The 25,840-nt window shown below is 43.1% G+C and overlaps 1 protein-coding gene across 1 annotated transcript; it reads right to left on the reverse strand.

Annotated features, from left to right (window-relative positions):
• Nucleotides 1-364: 364 nt before the first annotated feature.
• Nucleotides 365-17,588, reverse strand: LOC130281926 (protein DGCR6-like). The gene is made up of 5 exons (XM_056529689.1): nucleotides 17,285-17,588; nucleotides 16,129-16,289; nucleotides 12,865-12,965; nucleotides 10,155-10,295; nucleotides 365-1,111 (listed from the first exon to the last, which is right to left on the reverse strand). Exons 1-5 carry the CDS (start codon nucleotides 17,392-17,394, stop codon nucleotides 1,025-1,027), a joined length of 600 nt encoding a protein of 199 aa, XP_056385664.1. The 5' UTR covers nucleotides 17,395-17,588; the 3' UTR covers nucleotides 365-1,024.
• Between the last annotated feature and the right edge of the window lie 8,252 nt (nucleotides 17,589-25,840).

Genomic DNA, 25,840 nt, shown 5'->3' on the forward strand with positions numbered 1-25,840 from the left:
AAAAATGGCGGTAAAACACGAGACAGCCTCTTGTCTATGAAGAACAGATACAATCATTATCTACTTGATTTTTCTACAGATTTCAAGGAAAAAATAGTTTAAGGTCTTATATGCTGGTGTAAAAAAGATGTTAATGAGACGAAAATAAAATAGACATTAGGAATACAATATTTACAGTATTATAAATTCATAGAATTTAAATCATACATACAAGGAAAATCCAATCTGTGTAAATGGAACAAACTTGGCAACAAAGTAATGAATTACATAATAGGTCACATACAATACAGATTCTAGATTACAGCCAACAGAAGAAAAAAAAAAAAAAAAAAAAAAAAAAAAAAAAACACCCCAGAATAACTTGGGGCAAACGGGGGGGGGGGAAAGCTTTCTAAATTCCTGAACCTCTACAAACCTTGTGGTATATTTACAAGCAGCAGATTTTCTGTAGGCATTTAAAGGAGAACTCCAGCCAAAACTAACTATGCCCGAGTGCTGCACTCCCATAGAAATTAACGGAAGCATGCTGCCTACCAGTAGCCAGGGACCAGTTCTGGAGATCACGGGGTGGGGGGGTTGGGGTGTCCCAGCATTCGGATCACCTACTTATATCCTATCCTGTGGATGGGGAACAATTTAGTTTTGGCTGGAGTTCTCCTTTAAGACTGAATAATCTCTCCATTTATCAGAATCAGGTTGTTTTGGTGGAATGCACATTAATTTCTTAAATCCGCCATATACATAAAACGGGACACTCAGAAATGTCTGCAACAAATCCATATTATGGGAATATACCTGTACAGTTACACCAAGAGGCTAAGCGTTTTACCCAGCCTTAAACTGTAAAAAAGAATGAAAGGCAGTGGTCTCCAAACTTTGAAAGATGTTGCAAAACTACAACTCCCAGCATGCTGGGACAGCCCCTGACATAAGAAATAACAGCGCTGTAATAGTCATTAATACTGTTGACTCCTACGGTCATTTGTGACCTACGGAAAATAAATTGTCCACATCACGCCAGAAATTAGGAATATGCTTTGCTTGTTGAAGGACACTCCTTCTGCTGAAGTTTCCGAATTAGTTCCAGTAAATTCATCTGTAAAGTTAGCTCCTTGAAAAAAACAGAAAAAAAAATAAAATAAAAATCTTAAAAAAAACTTTTACATTTCTTTTATGGTAAAATGTATTGAGCAGATGTAATATTTCACTGTACTACTTTTTTTGTGAGCGACATAATCCCAATGCACAGTTTGATTCTTTGTCTGGCTCTGCACCTTGGTCATGAGATCATATGAACTTATAATGTGCTCCAAGTATAAGTGGATTATAGCTGGAGGCAGGCCTTTATTTGCACGAACAAGTCAGATAGAGTACACAAATGTCAACATGAATATCGTTCATAAAGTGCACATGCAGTGGAGGAAAAAAGTATTTGATCCTCTGGAGGATTTTGTAGGTTAGCCCACTGACAAAGAAATGATCGGTCTATAATTTTAATGATGTGTTTATTTTAACAGTAAGAATCAGAACAACAAAAACATCCAGAAAAAAATGCATTTCAGATAAGTTACAAAGGACTGAAATCCAGCAGTGCCAGCAAGGTTACTTTGCTCAAGAAAGCACCTATACAGGCCTGTCTGAAGTTTGCCAATGGACATCTAAATCATTCAGAAGTTCATTAGAAAGCGTCAGATGGGCCTGTACATGTTATTTCTTAAGCAGGGGGACCTTCATTGTGTAGTGTATAACCAATTGTGACTTTTGGTGACTATGGTCCTAGCTGCATTGAGATCCTTCACAAGATCCTCCTGTGTAATTCTGGGCTGATTCTTCACTGTTCCCAAGATCACAGAAACTCTGTTGAGATGAGATCTTACATGGAGCCCCTGATCGAGAGTTTGACGCTCATTTTAGGTTTCTTCAATTTGTGGAAAATCATCCCAATTGTTGTAAACTTCTCACCAAGCTGCATGTGAACTTTTAACAGGTCCCTTAGGCTATCTCACTGGTTTCTAAGCATTGGTCTTTTAACGCTCTCTACAGGACAAAGAGTAGGTCCCCTTTTAAGTTTACTCGTACAGGATCTGCTGCCGAATTTGCTACCTATTGACTTTAATGGGTAGTAAAATCAGCAACAAAATATGCAGCAGATTCTGTATGTGTGACTGTCGTCAGGATAGGCCATGGGATATTAAGTTGGGGTTCCACATGCAACACCCCAGCTGATCAGCTGTTTTCCAGAGCTTCAGCGCTCACATAGACAATAAACTGGCCAGAAGCAGACAGCTCCATTGTGTAGCTGCTGTGCTGGGCTAGTGCAGCTTAGCTCCTATTGAAGTAAATAGGATCTAAGCTGTAAGAACTCAGCGTGGCCACTACACTACACGGTAAGGTGCTATCTGCTTCTAGCTCTGTTCACTGTGTATATGCGTGTGTCACAGCATTGGCTAACAGCTGGAAAATATAATAAGGACAGGTCATCAGTATAAAAAAAAAAGTCCCAGAACCCCCTTTAACCCGTACAGGACCTAGGGCGTATGGATACGCCTTCTGTACCTGGGTCTTAAGGACCCAGGGCGTACCTGTACGCCCGTGGGAATTTCGGTCCCCACCACATGCCGGGCGGGGGCCGGGCCGACTGCTGATATCGATCAGCAGGCACCCCGTGCAAATGCCCAGAGGGGGTCAGACCCCCCCCATGTCGGCGATTGGCGCAAATCGCAAGTGAATTCACACTTGCGATTTGCGCCGATTCCGGGTCATTCGAGTCTATGGTGACCCGGAATAGAAGGGGGGGATCGCGGTTGTCTAGCCATAGGAGTGAGGTGGCAGAGGTGCCACCCCTCCTATCTCTGCTATTGGTGGTCTAGACGCGACCACCAATTGTAGATTAGGGGCGGGGGGGGGGGGGGGGGGGGTTTACTTTCATTTTCCCCGTTCTGCCCACCCACAATAGGCGGGGCAGGACGGGGAAATGACGGGGACCGAACGCCGAAGATCCACTTACCTGTCAGTGGAAGCTGCGGGACCGGATCGGCGGCGGTGATCAGCGCGGGCGGCGATGTCGTGCAGCAGAAGAGGACGGCTCCCTGGATCCGACAGAAGCCGGTAAGTTGCCTAGCAACATCTAGATGGCTACAGTCTGAGACTCTAAACTGTAGCCCTCCAGATGTTGCAAAACTACAACTCCCAGCATGCCCAGACAGCTGCTGGGCATGGTGGGAGAGGCAGTTTTGCAACAGCTGGAGGTCTACAGTTTAGAGACCACTGCACAGTGATCTCTATACTGTAGCACTCTAGATCTTGCAAAACTACAACTCCCAGCATGCCCACATAGCTGTTTGCTGTCTGTGCATGCTGGAATTTGTAGTTTTGCAACATCTGGAGGTCCACAGTTTGGAGATCACAGTGCAGTGGTCTCTATCTGTAGCCCTCCAGATGTTGCAAAACTGCAAATCCCAGCATGCCGAAACAGCTGTCTCTGCATGCTGGGAGTTGTAGTTGCGATCCCTCCAGCTGTTGCATAACTAGATCTCCCAGCATGCCCTTCGGCGATCAGTACATGCTGGGAGTTGTAGTTTTGCAACAGCTATAGGCACACTGGTTGGAAAATACTGAGTTAGGTAACAGAACCTAACTGAAGGTTTTCCAACCAGTGTGCCTCCAGCTGTTGCAAAACTACAACTCCCAGCATGCACGGTCTGTCAGTACATGCTGGGAGTTGTAGTTTTGAAACAGCTGGAGGTTTGCCCCCCCCCCATGTGAACGTACAGGGTACATTCACACGGGCGGGTTTACAGTAAGTTTCCTGCTTCAAGTATGAGCTGCGGCAAACTTTTCGCCGCAGCGCAAATTTCTAGCGGGAAGCTCACTGTAACCCGCCAGTGTGACTGTACCCTAAAAACACTACACTAACACATAATAAAGGGTAAAACACTACACATACACCCCCTTACACTGTCCCCCCAATAAAAATGAAAAATGTATTGTACGGCAGTGTTTCCAAAACGGAGCCTCCAGCTGTTGCAAAACAACAACTCCCAGCATTTCTGGACAGCCACTGACTGTCCAGGCATGCTGGGAGTTTAGCAACAGCTGGAGACACCCTGTTTGGGAATCACTGGCGTAGAATACCCCTATGTCCACCCCTATGCAATCCCTAATTTAGTCCTCAAATGCGCATGGCGCTCTCTCACTTCAGAGCCCTGTCGTATTTCAAGGAAACAGTTTAGGGCCACATATGGGGTATCTCCGTAATCGGGAGAAATTGCGTTACAAATCTTGGGGGGGCTTTTTCTCCTTTTACCCCTTATGAAAAGGAAAAGTTGGGGGCTACACCAGCCTGTCAGTGTAAAAAAAATTAAAATTTTACACTAACATGCTGGTGTTGTCCTTTACTTTTTATTTTCACAAGTGTTAAAAGGAAAAAAAGATCCCCAAAATTTGTAACGCAATATCTCCTGAGTACAGAAATACCCCAGATGTGGGCGTAAAATGATCTGCGGGTGCACAACAAGGCTCAGGAGTGAGAGCGCACCATGTACATTTGAGGCCTAAATTGGTGATTTGCACAGGGGTGGCTGATTTTACAGCGGACTGACATAAACGCAAAAAAATAAATACCCACATGTGATCCCATTTTGGAAACTACACCCCTCACAAAAGTAACAAGGGGTATAGTGAGCCTTTACACCCCACAGGTGTTTGACGAATTTGGATGGAAAAATGAAAAAAATATATTTTTCACAAAAATGCTGGTGTTACCCAAAATTTTTCATTTTCACAAGAAAACATAGGAAAAAAGCCCCTCAAAATTTGTAACACCATTTTTTCTGAGTAAGAGCATACCCCATATGTGCATGTAAAGTGCTCGGCGGGCGAACTACAATGCTCAGAAGAGAAGGAGTGCCATTGGGATTTTGAAGATAAAATTTGTCCAAAATTGATGGCTACGTGTGTTTACAAAGCCCCCATAGAGCCAGAACAATGGAACCCCCCACATATGACCCAATTTTGGAAACTACACCCCTCACGTAATGTAATAAGGGGTACAGTGAGCATTTACGCCCCACAGGTGTCTGACAGATTTTTGGAACAGTGGTCCGTGACCGTGAAAATGAAAAATGTAATTTTTCATTTGCAGAGCCCACTGTTCCAAAGATCTGTCAAACGCCAGTGGGGTGTAAATACTCACTGCACCCCTTATTAAATTCTGTGGGTGGTGTAGTTTCCAAAATGGGGTCACGTGGGGGGGGTCCACTGTTCTGGCACCACGGGGGGCTTTGTAAACGCACATGGCCCCCGACTTCTATTCCAACCAAATTCTGTCTTCGAAAGCTCAATGGCGCTCCTTCTCTTCTGAGCATTGTAGTGCGCCAGCAGATCACTTGATGTCCACACTTGGGGTATTTCCATACTCAGAAGAAATGGGGTTACAAATTTTGGGGGTCATTTTCTCCTATTACCCCTTGTAAAAATATAAAATGTGGGGGAAAACCAGCAATTTAGTGAAATTTTTTTTTTCTCCATTTACACATCCGACTTTAGCAAAAAGTCGTCAAACACCTGTGAGGTTTTAAGGCTCACTGTACCCCTTGATGTGTTCCTTGAGGGGTGTAGTTTCTAAAATGGTATGCCAAGTGTTTTTTTTTTGCTGTTCTGGCACCATAGGGGCTTCCTAAATGCGACATGCCCCACAAAAACCATTTCAGAAAAACTCACTCTCCAAAATCCCATTGTCGCTCCTTCCCTTCTGAGTCCTCTACTGCACCCGCCGTACACTTGACATACACATATGAGGTATTTCCTTACTCGAGAGAAATTGGGCTACACATTTTAGGAAGATTTCTCTCCTTTTACCCCTTGTAAAAATTCAAAAACTGGCTCTACAAGAACATGCCAGTGTAAAAAATGAAGATTTTGAATTTTCTCCTTCAATTTGCTGCTATTCCTGTGAAACACCTAAAGGGTTAACAAACATTTTGAATACTTTGGGGGGGTGCAGTTTTTATAATGGGGTCATTTTTGGGGTATTTCTAATAAGAAGGCCCTTCAAATCCACTTCAAAACGGAACTGGTCCCTGAAAAATTTTGATTTTGAAAATTTTGTGAAAAATGTGAAAATTGCTGCTGAAATTTGAAGTCCTCTGGTGTCTTCCAAAAGTAAAAACATGTCAACGTTATGATGCAATCATAAAGGAGACATGTTGTATATGTGAATCAATATATAATTTATTTGGAATATTAATTTTCCTTATAAGCAGAGAGCTTCAAAGTAAAAAAAAATGCAAAATTTTCAATTTTTTCATAAAATTTTGGAATTTTTCACCAAGAAACGATGCAAGTATCGACAAAATTTTACCACTAACGTAAAGTAGAATATGTCACGAAAAAACAATCTCGGAATCAGAATGAAAGGTAAAAGCATCCCAGAGTTATTAATGTTTAAAGTGACAGTGGTCAGATGTGCAAAAAATGTCCGGGTCCTACAGTGAAAATTGGCTGGGTCCTTAACCCCTTAAGGACTCAGGGTTTTTCAGTTTTTGCACTTTCGTTTTTTTCCTCCTTACCTTTTAAAAATCATAACCCTTTCAATTTTCCACCTAAAAATCCATATTATGGCTTATTTTTTGCGTCGCCAATTCTACTTTGCAGTGACATTAGTCATTTTACCGAAAAATGCACGGCGAAACGGAAAAAAAAAATCATTGTGCGACAAAATCGAAAAAAACCCCGCCATTTTGTAACTTTTGGGGGCTTCCGTTTCTACGCAGTGCATATTTCGGTAAAAATTACACCTTATCATTATTCTGTAGGTCCATACGGTTAAAATGATACCCTACTTATATAGGTTTGATTTTGTCGCACTTCTGGAAAAAATCATAACTACATGCAGGAAAATTTATACGTTTAAAAATGTCATCTTCTGACCCATATAACTTTTTTATTTTTCCACGTACGGGGCGGTATGAGGACTAATTTTTTGCGCCGTGATCTGAAGTTTTTATTGGTATGATATTTGTTTTGATCTGACATTTTGATCACTTTTTATTCATTTTTTAATGTTATAAAAAGTTACCAAAATACGCTTTTTTGGACTTTGGAATTTTTTTGCACATACGCCATTGACCGTACGGCTTAATTAATGATATATTTTTATAGTTCGGACATTTACGCACGCGGCGATACCACATATGTTTATTTTTATTTTTTTTTACACTGTTTTATTTTTTTTATGGGAAAAGGGGGGTGATTCAAACTTTTATTAGGGAAGGGGTTAAATGACCTTTATTAACACTTTTTTTTTACTTTTTTTTTTTGCAGTGTTATAGGTCCCATAGGGACCTATAACACTGCACACACTGATCTCTCATCCTGATCACAGGCGTGTATTAACACGCCTGTGATCAGCATTATCGGCGCTTGACTGCTCCTGCCTGGATCTCAGGCACGGAGCAGTCATTCGTCGATCGGACACCGAGGAGGCAGGTAAGAGCCCTCCCGGTGTCCGATCAGCTGTTCGGGACGCCGCGATTTCACCGCGGCGGTCCCGAACAGCCCGACTGAGCAGCCGGGATACTTTCAGTTTCACTTTAAAAGCGGCGGTCAGCTTTGACCGCCGCTTCTAAAGGGTTAATACCGCACATCGCCGCGATCGGCGATGTGTGGTATTAGCCGCGGGTCCCGGCCGTTGATTAGCGCCGGGACCCACGCGATATGATGCGGGATCGCGGCGCGATCCCGCTTCATATCGCGGGAGCCGGCGCAGGACGTAAATATACGTCCTGCGTCGTTAAGGGGTTAAAGGGTTAAAAGGGGTATTCCAGGAAAACATTTTTTTTTTTATATATCAACTGGCTCCAGAAAGTTAAACAGATTTGTAAATTACTTCTATTAAAAAATCTTAATCCTTCCAATAATAATCAGCTGCTGAAGTTGAGTTCTTTTCTGTCTAAATCGTCTCTGACGACACCTGTCTCGGGAAACGCCCAGTTTAGAAACAAATCCCCATAGCAAACCTCTTCTAAACTGGGCGTTTCCCGAGACAGTTGTCATCAGAGAGGATTTAGACAGAAAAGAACAACCTTAACTTCAGAAGCTCATAAGTACTGAAAGGATTAAGATTTTTTAATAGAAGTAATTTACAAATCTGTTTAACTTTCTGGAGCCAGTTGATATATATAAAACAGTTTTTTTTTTCCCTGGAATACCCCTTTAAATATTGCATACAGAAGATTGGGTTTTCCCACCATTCTTAGAGACAGCAAATCTGCATGTGTCACACCTTCAGACAGCCAGGACCCCACCAATCCCAATAATGCTGTTTTTCACAGTTCTTTCCTGCACAGCACTCCTCACCTTTACCCAATGTGCAAGAAAATGTAACACAGCACCATTCCTTTGCCAGGAACTGTATTCCATTTGTCTGCACAACTGCAGGCTAGAAGCATCCCTATGCAGTAGAAAGAGAAACCTTTTCATAATCAGAAGAAATCCCAGAGGTCAGACCTCTATTGATCAGGAAAGTATAGCATATCCTAGCAATACACCATAACAACTTAAAACTGTAATACCAATAAAAAAAAAATTATTGCATTTAGTTCAACATTTGTCCCAACTGTGACAACATACACACAAAATGAATGAATGTTGTAAATAAAAGAAATCCAATGTGCGTATTTATCTGCAGAATTTGATTCACAGTGAAATCCGTCACAGATCTCTTCTGAAGACAATCTCCAGACACCGCCTTCTCCGGAATGGTCATCTAAACTCAGGTATCAAATGAAGGTTGGGTTAACCATCTGAATAATATATGTAAAGAATTCTAAATATCTATATAGATTTCATAAATTCTCTTTAAGAAGCGTTCCCATTTATCTTTACATGAAGCATAATCCTCCTGCTTTCATTTATCTTCATATGCTCCCTATTTCATCTTTTTTTCTAGTGGCTAAAATACTATATTTCTAGATGGAAATTGCTCTTTAACCCCATACTGATTTGCACCTGGTAACCCCAAATAATAATTACTTTCGCTCAGACAAATGCTATATTGTGCCATTGCATCCTGTAGCATCATGAATTGAGTGACAAAGCTTTTCATTACAATATACATTGTAGCTGGAGGATCACACAGATTTAGGTATAACTAGTTGAGTGGCTGTCGTCGCCGCCCGGGCTTCTTACCTAAACCTTGTGGGAGAGGAAAAGCAACAATGAGGTTCTCCTATTATGTGCTTACTATTCTCTGCACCAGCATGCCAAACAGTCTGCAGGATACGAGAGTAACGCAATCAGATGTACCGGAAGTCCCATAGGATGGCATGGGACTTTAGAGAAGAACTTATCAGACACCTATTCCTTATCAACAAGATAGGGAGTGTATAATCAAGGAGGGTCTGACCACTGGGGCCCTCCATAATCTCCTATACTGGGCCCTGTTTAGTTTCCTGTCCTCAGCACGCTCCGACCCCACCCCCTTCTGGATAATCACAAGTGATGGCCTGCTCCACCGCAGTGATGTACCACTGCAGCTGGTGATAGGGTAAAAGGGACATTTCTTGCACTCATCCAGGAAGGTGGGGGCCAGAGTGCGCAGAGGATGTAGACGGGGCCCTGTACAGGAGATCGCTGAGGACCCCAGCAGTTGGACCTCCCACAATCAGATACTAGTTTCATCTAAATATATCCAACCATTTGGAAGTTATAGTATAGTCTTAGGAGAAAAAAGTGGGTCGGCACTGCTAGAACAAAAGCACACCTGCATACCTGGGAGTTTGTCGCTACAGCAGATCAGCTACAGCCACTTTCCACCCAGCTGTCGGGTGCTCAGTGAGGATAGAAACCACGGCACTTGGATTGCTGGAACACTCGTACTTTTTTATTGTAATACGTGGGTATATAGACACCGTGGAGACGGATGGACGGGACGACGACCAGTTGAAGGGTCCAGTTGAAGCCACAGTTCGCGGCGAAACTGTCGTCGTCCCGTCCTTCCGTCTCCGCTCCCGGTGTTTATATACCCCCATGTTACAATAAAGAAGTACAAGTGTTCCAGCAATCCGAGTGCCATGGTTTCTCATCTCTCCAGCCAGCATTTGGAAGTTATGCTGGAACAGACAGATGGACGGAAGAGATAGATAAACACTTACCTGAGGGTTAGTTGTAACAAAGAAACCAGACACACCAGCTTTTTCTAAAGTACTTTGCTGGTCTATAACTTTTTGGTCTAATTCTAGAACTATCTTTTCATCCATCATTCGTTGTTCCTCTCGAATTCTATGTTCTAGAGCCTATGAAAAAAGGTTAAAAAAAAAAAATTTGTAAAATGCTGACAAAACCCCAAACCTAATAAATTTAGTTCAAAAGAGTCATTTGGTGTTAGATAAAAAAATATATATATATATATATATATATATATATATATATATATATATATTATATATATATATATATATATTAGATTTTTTTTTTTCACCCTCAGAAAGAGCACTATAGACAGGTGTGACATTATTCATGAAAAACAAAACAAAAACAACTACATTTTTATTATTTTTATTCCTGGACCTTTCACAGCTCTACCTCTTCCTATACATTTATGCATTTAAGGAATGTATTTGTCTGAGGTCACTCTTGGACAGAATGACTTTTAGTCAATATCCAGGTCATCTACACTAAGAATAGACATTAACCCTTTAAGGACATGTGCAGTAAATGTACGGCGATGCATAGAGTCACTTCGCGCACAGCGCCGTACAATTACGGCGCGGCTGTGACGCAAGCCATGGGGCTGCTCTTGCTTCATTCCCAGCAAGTCCCGGTGGCTGTTAGCAGCTGCAGACCCACCAGTAATGGCAGACATCAGCGATCGCGTGGATGTCCGCCATTAAACCCTCAGATGCTGTGATCAATACAGATCACTGCATCTGCGGCAGTGCGGCACTAAAAATGGCTGATCTAATTGCCAGCGACACTGCCACGGGGGATCACCTGCCTCCGTCCTTCCCCTGGGGTCTTCTGCACTGATCTGCCTTCCAGCAGACCAGAGCAGAAGATCACCGATAATACTGATCAGTACTATGCCCTATGGGGACTATAAAAGTCCAAGATTTCTGCTTTTTTTGTCACATCAAACTGCAAACATTTTTATAGAAAGCGATCAAAAAGTCACATATGCGCTGACATGGTACTAACAAACTGCAGATCATGGCGCAAAAAATTAGCCCTCACAAATTCCTGAACACGGAAAAATAAAGTTAGAGGTGGTCAAAATAGAATAATTTTAAACGTACTGATTTTGTAAAACAAAAAGTTTGAGATTTTTTTTTTTAAAGAAATACAGTAATAGAAATGTATGTAACCATGGGTATCATTTTAATCGTATTGACCCAGAGAATAAAGAAAACATGTCATTTTTACCGTAAAGTGTACAGCGTGAAAACTAACCCCCCAAAATTAGCAAAATTATCATTTTCGTTTAAATTTCCTTACACAAAATTTTTTTTGGGGGGGGGTTTACCATACATTTTAGGGTAAAATGAGTGATGTCATTACAAAGTGGAACTGGTCACACAAAAAACCAAGCCCTCATATGTGTCTGTGAATGGAAATATAAAAGAGTTATGGATTTTAGAAGACGAAGAGGAAAAAATTGAATTGTCCTTGTCCTTAAGGTCAAATTGGGCTGTGTACCGTACTTAAGGGGTAAATATCCTACCTGCAGACCTCATAGTAACATAAAAGGCAATTTATGCGTTCCATACTAGGCCATAAGTGTACTTAATGTCTTTTCTAACACTCTTGATGCTGCACATCTACAATTGGGAGCTGTAGTTTTGTAACATCTTGAGGGCCACAGTTTAGAGACCCCTGTTCTAAATTATCCTCAAACCTGTCCTGTTATCTATTCTACTAAAAGGGCATATCGACTTGGTAAAAAACATGTCTTGGAAGTTGGTTCAAATAAAAAATAAATAACACTGATCCCTCAGAATACACAATCTGTGGATCCTCACTGCACCGATGCATAAGCTAATCTATCAATAAACAGAGCGAATGATTTTTGATATTTACTTTGGACTGGTATAGAAGTGTGCTTAGATAAATATCCTGCTGAGTGTGAGTGTGTGTGAGTGGGGGGCGGTCATTAGAGATGAGCGAACTTACAGTAAATTCGATTCGTCACAAACTTCTCGGCTCGGCAGTTGATAACTTTTCCTCCATAAATTAGTTCAGCTTTCCGGTGCTCCGGTGGGCTGGAAAAGGTGGATACAGTCCTAGGAGACTCATTCCTAGGAATGTATCCACCTTTTCCATCCCACCGGAGCACCTGAAGGCTGAACTAATTTACGCAGGAAAAGTCATCAACTGCCGAGCCGAGAAGTTCGTGACGAATCGAATTTATTGTAAGTTCGCTCATCTCTAGCAGTCATGATCACCATTACTAAGTGTAGACAGTTGAAGGGAACCTGTTACCTTAAAAGTCAGTTTCATCTAGTGGAATCATGTTATATATAGAGCAGTAGGAGCAGACTGATATACCGTTTCTTAAAAGGTTTCTATATAACTTGTAATACATTGATCCCTGCTTACTTGGGAGTCCAATGGTGGTCTCACACAATGTCGGACTGGTTTCCCTGTAGAAGTGTGCATACAGGCATAACTGTAGGTGGTGGCCAGGAGCGCTGTACTATGCAGGAAAACTAGCGTTGCATACCCTTTATTTTAAGAATCTTAGTAATATGTCACTTATGGAAACTTTTCCTCCATAAAAGCTTCGACAAACATCATAAACAACACACAGAATCATCTAGACTTTCCCCAGGACTCCATCCCAGAAAACACGTGATGCACAGTACTTGCCTCAAGCTCTTTCTGCTGAGAAGATCGCAGTATAGGTAGATTGTGTGCTTTACATGACTGCTGAGCCTCTTTATGCTTCTTCAGGAGATCCTGTTTCAATGCTTTACAAATAAAATAAAAAAGGCACAATGTAAGAAAGATACAAACAGAACTCAAATATTTGTTCTTATAAAAGACAATGATTATGGTTTTGTACGTACTTTTTCCTTCTTTACGCTGGATATTTTTTTTTTTAGGCTTATTAAAGCATTGTTCAACCATTTTGCTGCCAGGTTTGTATGTGTTTGCACCTCTGGTAGCACAATATCCAAACTTTAAAACATTAAAGGGGTACACAAGTGTTTGAAAACGTACCCCCTGTCCACAGAACACAGATTAACCTGCCTTTGGTTATTTTCATGTATCAGGATTCATAAAATATTACCTTTTTGCACTGGTTTAAACATATTTGTATTATAAACTATGATATCATTTATATTGTTTTACTTTTTCTATATACCTTATTGCTGCTATATACTATTTTTTATTTATTTGGGACCCCTGCTATATTTTTTTCCAGTGGAAAGAGAGCAGTAGATTTGCTATATTTATTAACATAATACTTGAGTTCCTTCTCCCCTTACTATGCAGTTTTAATCAGTCTGTGTGTTTATGTTTCTTATGAGCATTTGAGGTGTTGAAATATAATTATTGTTCTAATAACTTGTTCAGAAAATCACCAACCTGGAAAGATATGGGGTCTCCAGAACCCTAAAGATGGATTGTTCTTTGTTACCGATTAACCACAATCACAGCACTACAAGAAACCAATAAGGCCTACTAGATATCCATAAAACATAACTTTTACTAAGCAATTGATAAAACCATTTATTACAACTACAAGGGTAAACAATATAAAAGAGGTCTGTTATAAATAGTGAAGGAACACAAAGAATATACACTGCTCAAAAAAATAAAGGGAACACTTAAACAACACAATGTAACTCCAAGTCAATCACACTTCTGTGAAATCACACTGTTCACTGAGGAAGCAATACTGATTGACAATCAATTTCACATGCTGTTGTGCAAATGGAACAGACAACAGGTGGAAATTATAGGCAATTAGCAAGACACCCCAAATAAAGGAGTAGTTCTGTAGGTGGTGACCACAGACCACTTCTCAGTTCCTATGCTTCCTGGTTGATGTTCTGCTCACTTTTGAATGCTGGCGGTGCTGGTAGCATGAGACGGAGTCTACAACCCACACAAGTGGCTCAGGTAGTGCAGCTCATCCAGGATGGCACATGAATGCGAGCTGTGGCAAGAAGGTTTGCTGTGTCTGACAGCGTAGTCTCCAGAGCATGAAGGTGCTACCAGGAGACAGGCCAGTACATCTGGAGACGTGTAGGAGGTCATAGGAGGGCAACAACCCAGCAGCAGGACCACTACCTCTGCCTTTGTGCAAGGAAGAGCAGGAGGAGCACTGCCAGAGCCCTGCAAAATGACCTCCAGCAGGCCACAAATGTGCATGTGTCCACTCAAACGGTCAGAAACAGACTCCATGAGGGTGGTATGAGGGCCCGACATTGACAGGTGGGGGTTGTGTTTACAGCCCAACACCGTGCAGGACGTTTGGCATTTGCCAGAGAACACCAAGATTGGCAAATTCACCACTGGTGCCCTGTGCTCTTCACAGATGAAAGCAGGTTCACACTGAGCATATGTGACAGACTGGAGACGCTGTGGAGAACGTTCTGCTGCCTGCAACATCCTACAGCATGATCAGTTTGGCAGTGGGTCAGTAATGGTGTGGGGTGGAATTTCTTTGGGGGGCCACACAGCCCTCCATGTGCTTGCCAGGGGTATCCTGACTGCCATTAGGTACCGAGATGAGATCCTCAGACCCCTTGTGAGACCATATGCTGGTGCGGTTGTCCCTGGGTTCCTCCTAATGCAAGACAATGCTAGAACTCATGTGGCTGGAGTGTGTCGGCAGTTCCTGCAAGAGGAAGGCATTGATGCTATGGACGGGTCTGCCCGTTCTCCAGACCTGAATCCGATTGAGCACATCTGGGACATCATGTCTCGTTCCATCCACCAATGCCACGTTGCAACACAAACTGTCCAGGGAGGAGTTGGCCGCCACCTCATCAGGAGCATGCCCAGGCGTTGTAGGGAGGTCATACGGGCATATGGAGGCCATACACACTACTGAGCCTCATTTTGAGTTGTTTTAAGGACATTACACCAAAGTTGGATCAGCCTGTAGTGTGGTTTTCCACTTTGATTTTGAGTGTGGAGAGGGATGGGGGGTAATGTACAATATGTAAACATAATAGTTTGGTTTCTAGGTGTAAACATAGGTATTATGCAAGTAAATAGCTAACATGCCCTTATCCAACGTGTTTCACCCACTAGGTGTGATAGGTTCATCAGGGAACAAGGAGAATAACCCCTATACAACATAATCAAACAGACATACAATTGACGATGATATACTAATATAGACACAAGATTGATAATGATAAAAATAGAAAACACAATGGAAAAAATTATGGAGTAGTCAAGTAGGCAGGGTATAGGTGGATGATAGAGATGAGCGAATTTACAGTAAATTCGATTCGTCACAAACTTCTCGGCTCGGCAGTTGATGACTTATCCTGCATAAATTAGTTCAGCTTTCAGGTGCTCCCGTGGGCTGGAAAAGGTGGATACAGTCCTAGGAGACTCTTTCCTAGGAATGTATCCACCTTTTCCAGCCCACGGGAGCACCTGAAAGCTGAACTAATTTATGCAGGATAAGTCATCAACTGCCGAGCCGAGAAGTTTGTGGCGAATCGAATTTACTGTAAGTTCGCTCATCTCTAATCACAGCTACAAAGCAGGCAGCTCAGCTAATATGGAAGATCTCTGCAGTATGGCTGATAACTTTATATTAATAAGTTGCTTTATTATACTTTCTGACACCAAAGGTTGTTTCTTTTACTGGACAACACCTTTAAGGCTAGGTTCACACTACAGAAATTACGATTTTAATTACCGATGCAGCAGAATTCCATCGCTGGCAATGGGATTCAGCTGCACAGAGCACACTATGGAATTTCAGCGGCAGATGTTCCGCCATTGAAATTCCGCCGTCAAATGAATTGACTGTCCGGGCATGCTGGGAGTTGTAGTTTTGACACTGCTGGAGACACCCTGGTTGGGAAGCACTGGGGTAGAGTAATGTGACTTACAACAATAGGGTAATGAAGGCCTAGTGATGTAAATTTATCCTTTTACCTCTGTGCTCTGCATGTAGCTTTACTCGCTGGCTGTATAGATTCTTTTCTGTCAAATGCTGGATCTCCAACAAGCCTTGTACAATCTCAAAGACGGTGCCATCAATGAGTGCTAGGGCCAAGTCACTCAGAGTGGTGTAAGACAAGCGCTGCTGAACGGAGCTGGAATATAAAAATAAAAAGATTAGAGTAACAGCTAATAGACTAATATAGATTACCTTGAAAATCCAGAAGTATTAAAGAGGATGCATGGCTCTGTGTGTTTTTATTTATTAGGCTTACTTACCTTCCCTGCCCTCCCCCCCAGCTGCTACCATTGGTAGCATCTGAGTCTACCTGATGTCATGAGGAGACTATAGGAGTACTGGGACTTTTCCATTTTGAGGACAGGCCATCAATATGTGATCGGGGGTTGTGCCAGACATCAGCCAGAACTGTGGTACCGGCATATACAATGAATGGGGCCAGACACAGACAGCTCCATATATTATGTAGAGGCAGCACTGGGATCCCATTCACTTCACAGGATATTGAGCCACGACACCAGTGTTTCCTAATCAATATGCCTCCAGCTGTTGCAAAACTACAGCTCCCAGGATGTCTGGACAGCCTTCGGCTGTCCAGACATCCTGGGAGTTGTAGTTTTGCAACAGCTGGAGGCACACTGGCTGGGAAACACTGGGCTACACAAAGTTGTCTGTTGTGTATCTGTGGGCAACACAGCTCGAGCCAATAGCAGATGCCAGGTGTAGGACCCCCATAGATCCTGAGGCTAGGCCATCAATAGAAAATTCCAGAAAGACCCCTCCCCCCCACCAAGGACATGGACTGATGAAAAGAGCGCCAGACTACATGCAGTGTGGTGGCGGAGTACATGTACACATGGTGACATCAGAGGGGTCTGTGTATGACAGGGCATGAGTAGTATACGGAGACAAACCAAAGACCTCCGCCACCCCCTAGTGTTAATACCTTATAACTTATAGAGATCAGTGGAGCTCTGTGTATGTATACTACATGGCAGACAGGTACTGATGGGGGATCACTGCTGACTGATCCCTACAATAGAGATTATATATATATTAATGTCAGGGGGCGGGTGGCCCACCTCACAGGTGACATAGATACAAGCAGCTCCCATTATTTCAGGGTCCCACCTGGGTAAGTCCTTGACGAGGCTCTGCAGCTCTGACAGGAAGTGGTAGTGCCGCTCCTGCTGCCGGGTTAAGTCGCTCGGCTCCCCGTACATCCCCAGGTAGCCGGCCATGGCTGAAATACCGACGAGACCGCTAGGGTTACGTTCATATCATGTGACCAACACAACCAGTCATGTGACGCGTCTCAGCAGTCACGTGGGTATTGCAGTTGCGTCCTCCGGATTAAAAATTACGTCACTATGACCCTTGTCACGGCCTCTAACCCGACCAGACATAGTCCGCCGCCCACCACCTCCGCAGACACCTCTTCAGATGTATTATGTTTGCTAACTAGCGAACCACGTACTGCGCGTGCGCCTCTATGTGGTCATAGACCTAGGGAGGTTTGCCAATATGATAGGCTTACTACACGGTATAGAGCGGGTGAGGTTTAACTAGTGCAGATTGTCACACTCACAGTCCAGCTTCTGCCCACCCCTTGTATACAAATATAGCTCTATCTCTCATATATATATATATATATATATATATATATATATATATGTGTGTGTGTGTGTGTGTGTGTGTGTGTGTGTGTGTGTATATGGACCAAGCCCATTTTGGCCTTAAAGGAGTAGTCCAGGATTGGAAGACGTATCCACTATCCTAATAAGTTTCAGATCACAGGGGTCTGACCGCCAGATAGCGTGTGTCGACCACCGCACGAAGCGGCGGCTGACAGGCCCCCTCAATACAGTGATATGGCAGAGCCAGAGATTGCTGAAGGCAGTGCTCCGGCTCTCCCATAGAGTTATATTGAGGGTGTGTGTCAGACATCGCTTCATTCGGTGGTCCACACGCCCCCTTCCCGCGGACTGTCGGGGCCCCGAATAGGCGATCCAAAACTGTGTCCACTGTGTCCATATGACAAGTGTCCATAAGAGAGTCCCCTTTGGGTGCATTGACACCATGTTTTTGCAATACAGTTCCCGTATACGTATTCAATGTGAAAACCGTACGCAACCGTATTGAAAACCGTATGCATTGACTCTCCATTGTAAACCGTATGCCAAATAATGCATCCGCAGCCTACCACAGTTTTTGGTCCAGGTGAAAAACCGTATGAAACCATATATGTTTTTTTAACATGGGAATCAATGGAATCGTACAGAACCATATGTGCGTACGGTTCCATCCAGTTTACACCATATGGTTTTTGACTTTGCACAGTTTTTTCTTTCAATCAATTTCAATCAAACAAGTGAAACTTTATTCATAATGGAGTGAAAAGTTAAACATTTATATGTTTTTTTCTTAAAAAATTCATGCAACCGGACATCATTTTTCAAACCGTATACGGTTTTTAACTGCATGCGGGTAAAATTTGTACACACGTTTTGATACAGTTTGGTCTGATTTTGAGGAATGTGTTTTGCAAAAACGTGGTGTGAATGCACCCTTACAGACAGGTGCTCACCTGTATATATACATTATTTGTTTGTACAAGTCCTGCAATGGTATTTTTAACTGTAAGATTAAAGGTTAAGTTTTATATATGCAGTTCCTCTTAGTGTTAATATATTTGATTGCAGAGGAAAAATCTGAAATTGGGTTACGGCATCCCATAATATATGCAGTAATAATTTGTGGCTTCTGTTTCTACACAGTGCACTTTTTGTTAAAAATGACACTTTATCTTTAAAGGGTTACTCTGCTCCCCAGCGTCCGGGGAGTTCCGAACGCTGTGTGTGGGCTTCTGTGTTTACTCCGCCCCATCGTGACGTAACGGCCTGCCCCCTCAATGAAAATCTATGGGAAGGGGGCGCGAGGGATGTCACATGATGGGGCGTGACGTCACGAGGGGGCGGGCGTGAACACGGAGCCCGCACACAGCATTCGGAACTCAATGTTCCGGACACTGGGTAGTAGAGTAACCCTTTAATCTGTAGGTCCATATAGTTACAAGGATACCCAATTTATATGGGTTTTATCTTATTTTACTAGATGCACCAAAATTAGTATGCTTAACCCCTTAACGATGCAGTACGTGTATTTACGTTGTGCGCCAGCTCCTGCAATAAAACGCGGGGTCACACATATAGGGTCGGTCCCGGCGGCTATCAACGGCCGGAACCCGCAGCTAAACGGATTGCTGTGTCTAAAGTAAAAAAAAAAACATTCCTGGCAGCTCAGTATGGCTGATCGGGACCACCGCGAGGGACCACCCTACCTGCCTCCTCATTGTCCGATCGCCGAAATACTGCTCTGTGCTTGAGATCCAAGCAGGAGCAGTGGAGCGCCGAAAACACTGATCAATGCAATGCTATGGCATAGCATTGATCAGTATGGGCAATCAGTGTAATGCATTTTATAGTCCCCTATGGGGACTATAACATTGCAAAAAAAAAAAAATGTGAAAAAAAAAGTTAATAAAGATGATTTAACCCCTTCCCTAATAAGAGTTTGAATCACCCCCTTTTCCCATTAAACAATAAATAAATTAGTAAATAAAAATAAATATAAACATATGTGGTATCGCAGTAAATGTCCGAACTATAAAAATATATTGTTAATTAAACTGTACACGTAAAAAATAAAAAAAATTCCAAAAGTCCAAAATAGTGTAAATTTTTTTTATAGTGTCATATTTTTTACAAAGACAATGAAAAAGTCCCATCAAACCAAAAATGGTACCGATAAAAACTTCAGATCACAGCACAATAAAATGAGCCCTCATACATCCCCGTATGTGGAAAAATTAAAAGTTATAGGGGTCAGAAGATGACATTTTTAAACGTATACATTTTACTGCATGTAGTTATGATTTTTTCCAGAAGTCCGACAAAATCAAACCTATATAAGTATTTTAATCTTATGGACCTAAAGAATAAAGTGATGGGGTAATTTTCACCCAAAAATGAACTGCGTGGAAACAGAAGCCCCCAAAAGTTACAAAATGGTGTTTTTTTCTTTCAATTTTGTCGCACAATGATTATTATTTTTTTATTTCGCCTTAGATTTTTGGGTACAACTGGAGAACGGGACAACGATATCGGCACAACGGGGGAACGTAGGAAGGTGAGTAAAAGTTTGTTTTGTTTCATTTTACAGCCCTGGCACAGGGGATTAAAGGGGTTATCCAGGATAAAACTTTTTTTTATAAATCAACTGGCTCCAGAAAGTTAAACAAATTTGTAAATTACTTCTATTAAAAAATATTAATCCTTTCAGTACTTATGAGCTGCTGAAGTTGAGTTGTTCTTTTCTGTCTAAGTGCTCTCTGGTGACACGTGTCTCGGGAACCGCCCAGTTTAGAAGCAAATCCCCATAGCAAACCTCTTTTACTCTGTACAGTTCCCGAGACAAGCAGAGATGTCAGCAGAGAGCACTGTTGCCAGACAAACAACAACAACTCAACTTCAGCGGCTGATAATTATTGAAAGGATTAAGATTTTTTAATAGAAGTAATAACAAATCTGTTTAACTTTCTGGATCCAGTTGATATATAAAAATAGTTTTTTCCTGGAATACCCCTTTAACCCCTTGGGGACGGAGCCCATTATGACCCTAAGGACGGGAGCATTTTTTGCAATTCTGACCACTGTCACTTTAAGCATTAACTCGGGGATGCTTTTACCTCTTATTCTGATTCCGAGATTGTTTTTTTGTGACATATTCTACTTTATGTTAGTGGTAAATTTTTTGTCTATACTTGCATCATTTCTTGGTGAAAAATTCCAAAATTTGATGAAAAAATTAAAAATTTAGCATTTTTCTAACTTTGAAGCTCTCTGCTTGTAAGGAAAACAGACATTCCAAATAAATTATATTTCTCTATCGGCTCCATTGGGGGACACAGACAGTGGGTGTATCTTGCTGTCTCTAGGAGGTGTGACACTATGGTGATAAAAAAAGTCACCTCCTCCCAGCAGGATACACCCGCCTTCAGGCACTGAGCAAGTCAGTTTAAGCTTAGTGTCTGAAGGAGGTGGACGTGGTCTGCGTTGCTCCAGACCAGGTCTTCAGATTTTTTCTTTTCCTAGTTAGGAACGTGTGTTTTTTATTCCTTTTCTTTTCTGTTTTCAGGTGGGGACTCAGGGACTGCGGTTCCCCGTTTCCCCATTGCGAGTGTGGGGGCATAAGACATTGTGTATATGCACTGTTAACCCCCCCTCGCCAACGGTCAGCACTTGGGTGGTACCTCACGGGTCCGGGTCCCGCTATTTCCCTGCTCGCCTCGCTCGCGCATAGCAGCCAGGCGTGATGCAGGTAACTAAAGCTGACTGAAGACTTCACTGGGTAAGTTCTTCTGACTGAGGTAAGTACTCCCCCCTTTTTTCTCCATAGGTACGGACTCGCAGCATCTGGAGACCCCCTGTTTTGTCCCACCTTCAGTTTTTTGGGGGCTAGCTTTCAGGGGCCGCACTTTATTTTTGGGGGAGCAGTGGTACCATGAAGGGTCATCATATATGGGACACTTCACTTATGTGTGTGTGTGTGTGGGTGCTTGGTGCGTTTATTTCACAGCGCCTTATTCCGGCACTTTACTTATGTGTGTGTGTGTATTGGGGTACTTCGTACACAGCGCCTTATACGCGGCGGTCAGCCGCAGCGCTGTCCAGGGCCGGGCGCTCTCAGTGCCGGCTTACTTTGACTTTGCCGGTAGCGCCTTATTCGCGGCTGACAGCCGCAGCGCTTGACGGCAGCGCCTTATTCGCGGCTACAGCCACGGCGCTCCTATGAGCCGGACGCTTCAGTGCCGGCTTCTTTCTTTTCCCCAGCAGTCTCTCGGCAGTTGGCCGCCCGCTCTGTTCCCCCGAGCGCACAAACGACCAACAGGTGCGCTCGGGACAAGGAGCGGGCACCATGGCATACTATTTTGCAAACTACACCCCTCAAGGAACGTAACAAGGGGTACAGTGAGCCTTAACACCGCACAGTTGATTGACGAACTTTCGTTATAGTGGGACGTGAAAATGAAAAATTAGATTTTTAACACTAAAATGCTGGTGTTACCCCAAATTTTTCATTTTCACAAGGAGTAATAGGAGAAAATGCCCCACAAAATTTGTAACCCCATTTCTCTCAAGTAAGGAAATACCTCATTTATGGATGTAAAGATATCTACGGGTGAACTAGAGGGCTCAGAAGGGAAGGAGCAACAATGGGCTTTTGGAGAGCGAATTTTGCTGAAATGGTTTTTGGGGGCATGTCGCATTTAGGAAGCCCCCATGATGCCAGAACAGTAAAAAAAAACACATGGCATACTATTTTGGAAACTACACCCCTCACAGAATTTAATAAGGGGTGCAGTAAGCATTTACACCCCACTGGCATTTGACAGATCTTTGGAACAGTAGGCTGTGTAAATGAAAAATTACATTTTTCATTTTTACGGACTGTTCAAAAAATATGCCAGATCCCTGTGGGGCGTAAATGCTCACTGCACCCCTTGTTACATTCCGTGAGGGGTGTAGTTTCCAAAAAGGGATCACATGTGGAGGGGGTCCACTGTTCTGGCACCATGGGGGCTTTGTAAACACACATAGCCTTCAAATCCAGCCTATTCCTCTCTCTCAAAAAGCCCAATGGCGCCCCTTCTCTTCTGAACATTGTAGTTCACCCGCAGAGCATTTTACATCCACATATGGGGTATTTATATACTCAGAAGAAATGGGGTTACAAATTTTGGGAGGCTTTTTTCCTATTTTCCCTTGTGAAAATGAAAAATTTGGGGTAACACCAGCATTTCCGGGAAAAAAATAAAAAAATAAAATGTTCATGTCCAACTTTAACGAAAATTTGTCAAAGACCTGTGGGTTCACTATACTCCTTGTTACATTCCGTGAGGGGTGTAGTTTCCAAAATGGGGTCACATGTGGGTGTTTTTTATTTTGCGTTCATGTCAGAACGCTGTAAGGATCAGCCACCCCTGTGCAGATCACCAATTTAGGCCTCAAATGTACATGGCGCTCTCTCACTCCTGAGCCATGTAGTTCGTCCACAGAGCATTTTATGTACACATATGGGGTATTTCCGTACATATGGGGTATTTCCTAGAAATTGTGTTAGAAATTTTGGGGGTCTTTTTCTCCTTATAGGGGGTGCATATGTAGTGTTTTACCCTTTATTATGTGGTAGTGTAGTGTTTTTAGGGTACACTCACACAGGCGGGGGCTCACAGTAAGTTTTCCGCTGGGAGTTTGAGCTGCGGCGAAAAATTTGCCGCAGCTCAAACTTGTAGAAGGAAACTGACATCTGACATCTCCCAGAATGCACTGACTGTACACACTGGGAGTTGTAGTTTTACAATAGCTGTAGGCACACTGGTGGGGAACCACTGAGTTAGAAAACAGACTCTAGCTCAGTGATTCCAACCAGTGTGCCTCCAGCTGTTGCAAAACTACAACTCCCAGCATGGCCAGACAGCCATGGATGCTAGGCGTGTAGTTCTGCAATATCTGGCCCTTCAGATGTTGCAGAACTACAACTCCCAGCATGCCCAGACAGTCAGTGCATGCTGAAAGTTGTAGTTTTGCAACATCTGGAGGACCACAGTTTAGAAACCACTACACAGGGGTCTCCAAACTGTGACCCTCCAGAAGTTGCAAAACTACAACTCCCATCATGCTGTCTGGACATGCTGGGAGTTGTAGTTTTGCAGCTTTTAGAAGGCCACAGAGAAGATCACTTACCGGCGATCTTCACTGCAGCCTTCTCCACGCCGCACTTTCCGGCCGCTCCTCCTGCTGCCACCGCTCCTCCAGGATGCTGCCTCCGCCACCTCCGTCGGTCCGGTAAGCCGGGCCATGCTCCCCTCTCGCTGCCCGTGTTCCCCCCCTGCTCTGCCCCGACTTCGATTGAACTCTAACCCCCCCGCCCCCCTCCTGCCATTGGTCATTAGCCTGATCGACCAATGGCAGGGGATAGAAGGGGGTGGCAACACTGCCACCTCGCTCCTATCCTTTAAAATGGTCGAAGCTGTCTCTGACAGCTCTGATCATTCTTATTTTCTGGGTTATTTTCTTATTTTCGGGTTGCGGCAAATGGCCGGTCTGAATTGACCGGCGATTTGTTGCGATCGCCGACATGGGGGGGGGGGGGTTACGCCCTCCGTCCCCAAGAAGTTAGTAATAAAAAGCGCCATAGTACTCCTTTAAAGATTTCCTCTTCTGACCCCTATAACTTTTTTAATTTCCCGCATACGGGGCTAAATGAGGGCTCATTTTTAGCAATGCGATCTGTAGTTTTTATCTGTATCATTTTTGTTTTGATGGGACTTTTTGATTGTCTTTAAAAAAAAAAATGTAAGTATATAATGCGACCAAAAATGTGTGATTTTGGACTTTGATATTTTTTTTTTACGTGTACGCCATCGTCCATGCAGTTTAACTTACCTTATATTTTAATAGTTCGGACATTTACGCATGTGACGGTACTACATATGATTATGTTTATTTTTTATTACATTATTTAATTTAAAAAATTTAAAAAAGGGGGTGATTCAAACTTTGATTAGAAAGGGGTTAGTTCACTTTTATTAACCCCTTAAGGGCCAAGCCAATTTTTACCTTAAAGGGGTATTCCAGGAAAAACTTTTTTTTCTTATATCAACTGGCTCCAGAAAGTTAAACAGATTTGTAAATTTAGGTAGAAGAAACAGACATGGTCGCACATCTACAATCTTGTATAATGATCTAATTGCTACTCAGCATAATATCAAAAACTAACAGGTTGTTAGTATACATTTTTGATCAAAAAGTACAAGCCCACTCGCCACGTCAAGGCCACCTATTGAGAGTGGGTCCCTAACGTCCCTAGCATAAAATGGCGTAGCACTGGACGGCGACCACCACCGCCGTGACACCAGTGCCCACGGGAGGGAACGACCCACTGGCAGAGCGGCCCCAATGCCACTCAAACCAGTCTATGGGCCGCACCCCCCCACAGTCACGGCGCCATGGCAGCAACGGACGCTGCACAGCACCACACCAGTGTGAACAAGGTGTAACAGCACACTTACCATGCTCTCCCAGTCAGACTGGGAGGCTGGTAGGAAAGAAATGGCCTTTGTGTAGCTAACTACTACTTATATAGGGTTGGGCTGAGGGGGTGGGGAAGAGTGCAGACACATGTTCAAAAAAAAAAAAAAAAAAGGAGGGGATAGAAAACACAATGTGAATTCAGGTAGAAGAAACAGACATGGTCGCACATCTACAATCTTGTATAATGATCTAATTGCTTCTCAGCATAATATCAAAAACTAACAGGTTGTTAGTATCCATTTTTGATCAAAAAGTACAAGCCCACTCGCCACGTCAAGGCCACCTATTGAGAGTGGGTTCCTAACGTCCCTAGCATAAAATGGCGTAGCACTGGGCGACGACCACCACCGCCGCGACACCAGTGCCCACGGGGGGAACGACCCACTGGCAGAGCGGCCCCAATGCCACTCAAACCAGTCTATGGGCCGCACCCCCCCACAGACACGGCGCCACGGCAGCAACGGGCGCCGCACAGATTGTAGATGTGCGACCATGTCTGTCTTCTACCTGAATTCACATTGTGTTTTCTATC

Source organism: Hyla sarda, chromosome 1 (genome assembly GCF_029499605.1).
Source record: "Hyla sarda isolate aHylSar1 chromosome 1, aHylSar1.hap1, whole genome shotgun sequence".
Lineage (NCBI taxonomy): Eukaryota > Metazoa > Chordata > Amphibia > Anura > Hylidae > Hyla > Hyla sarda.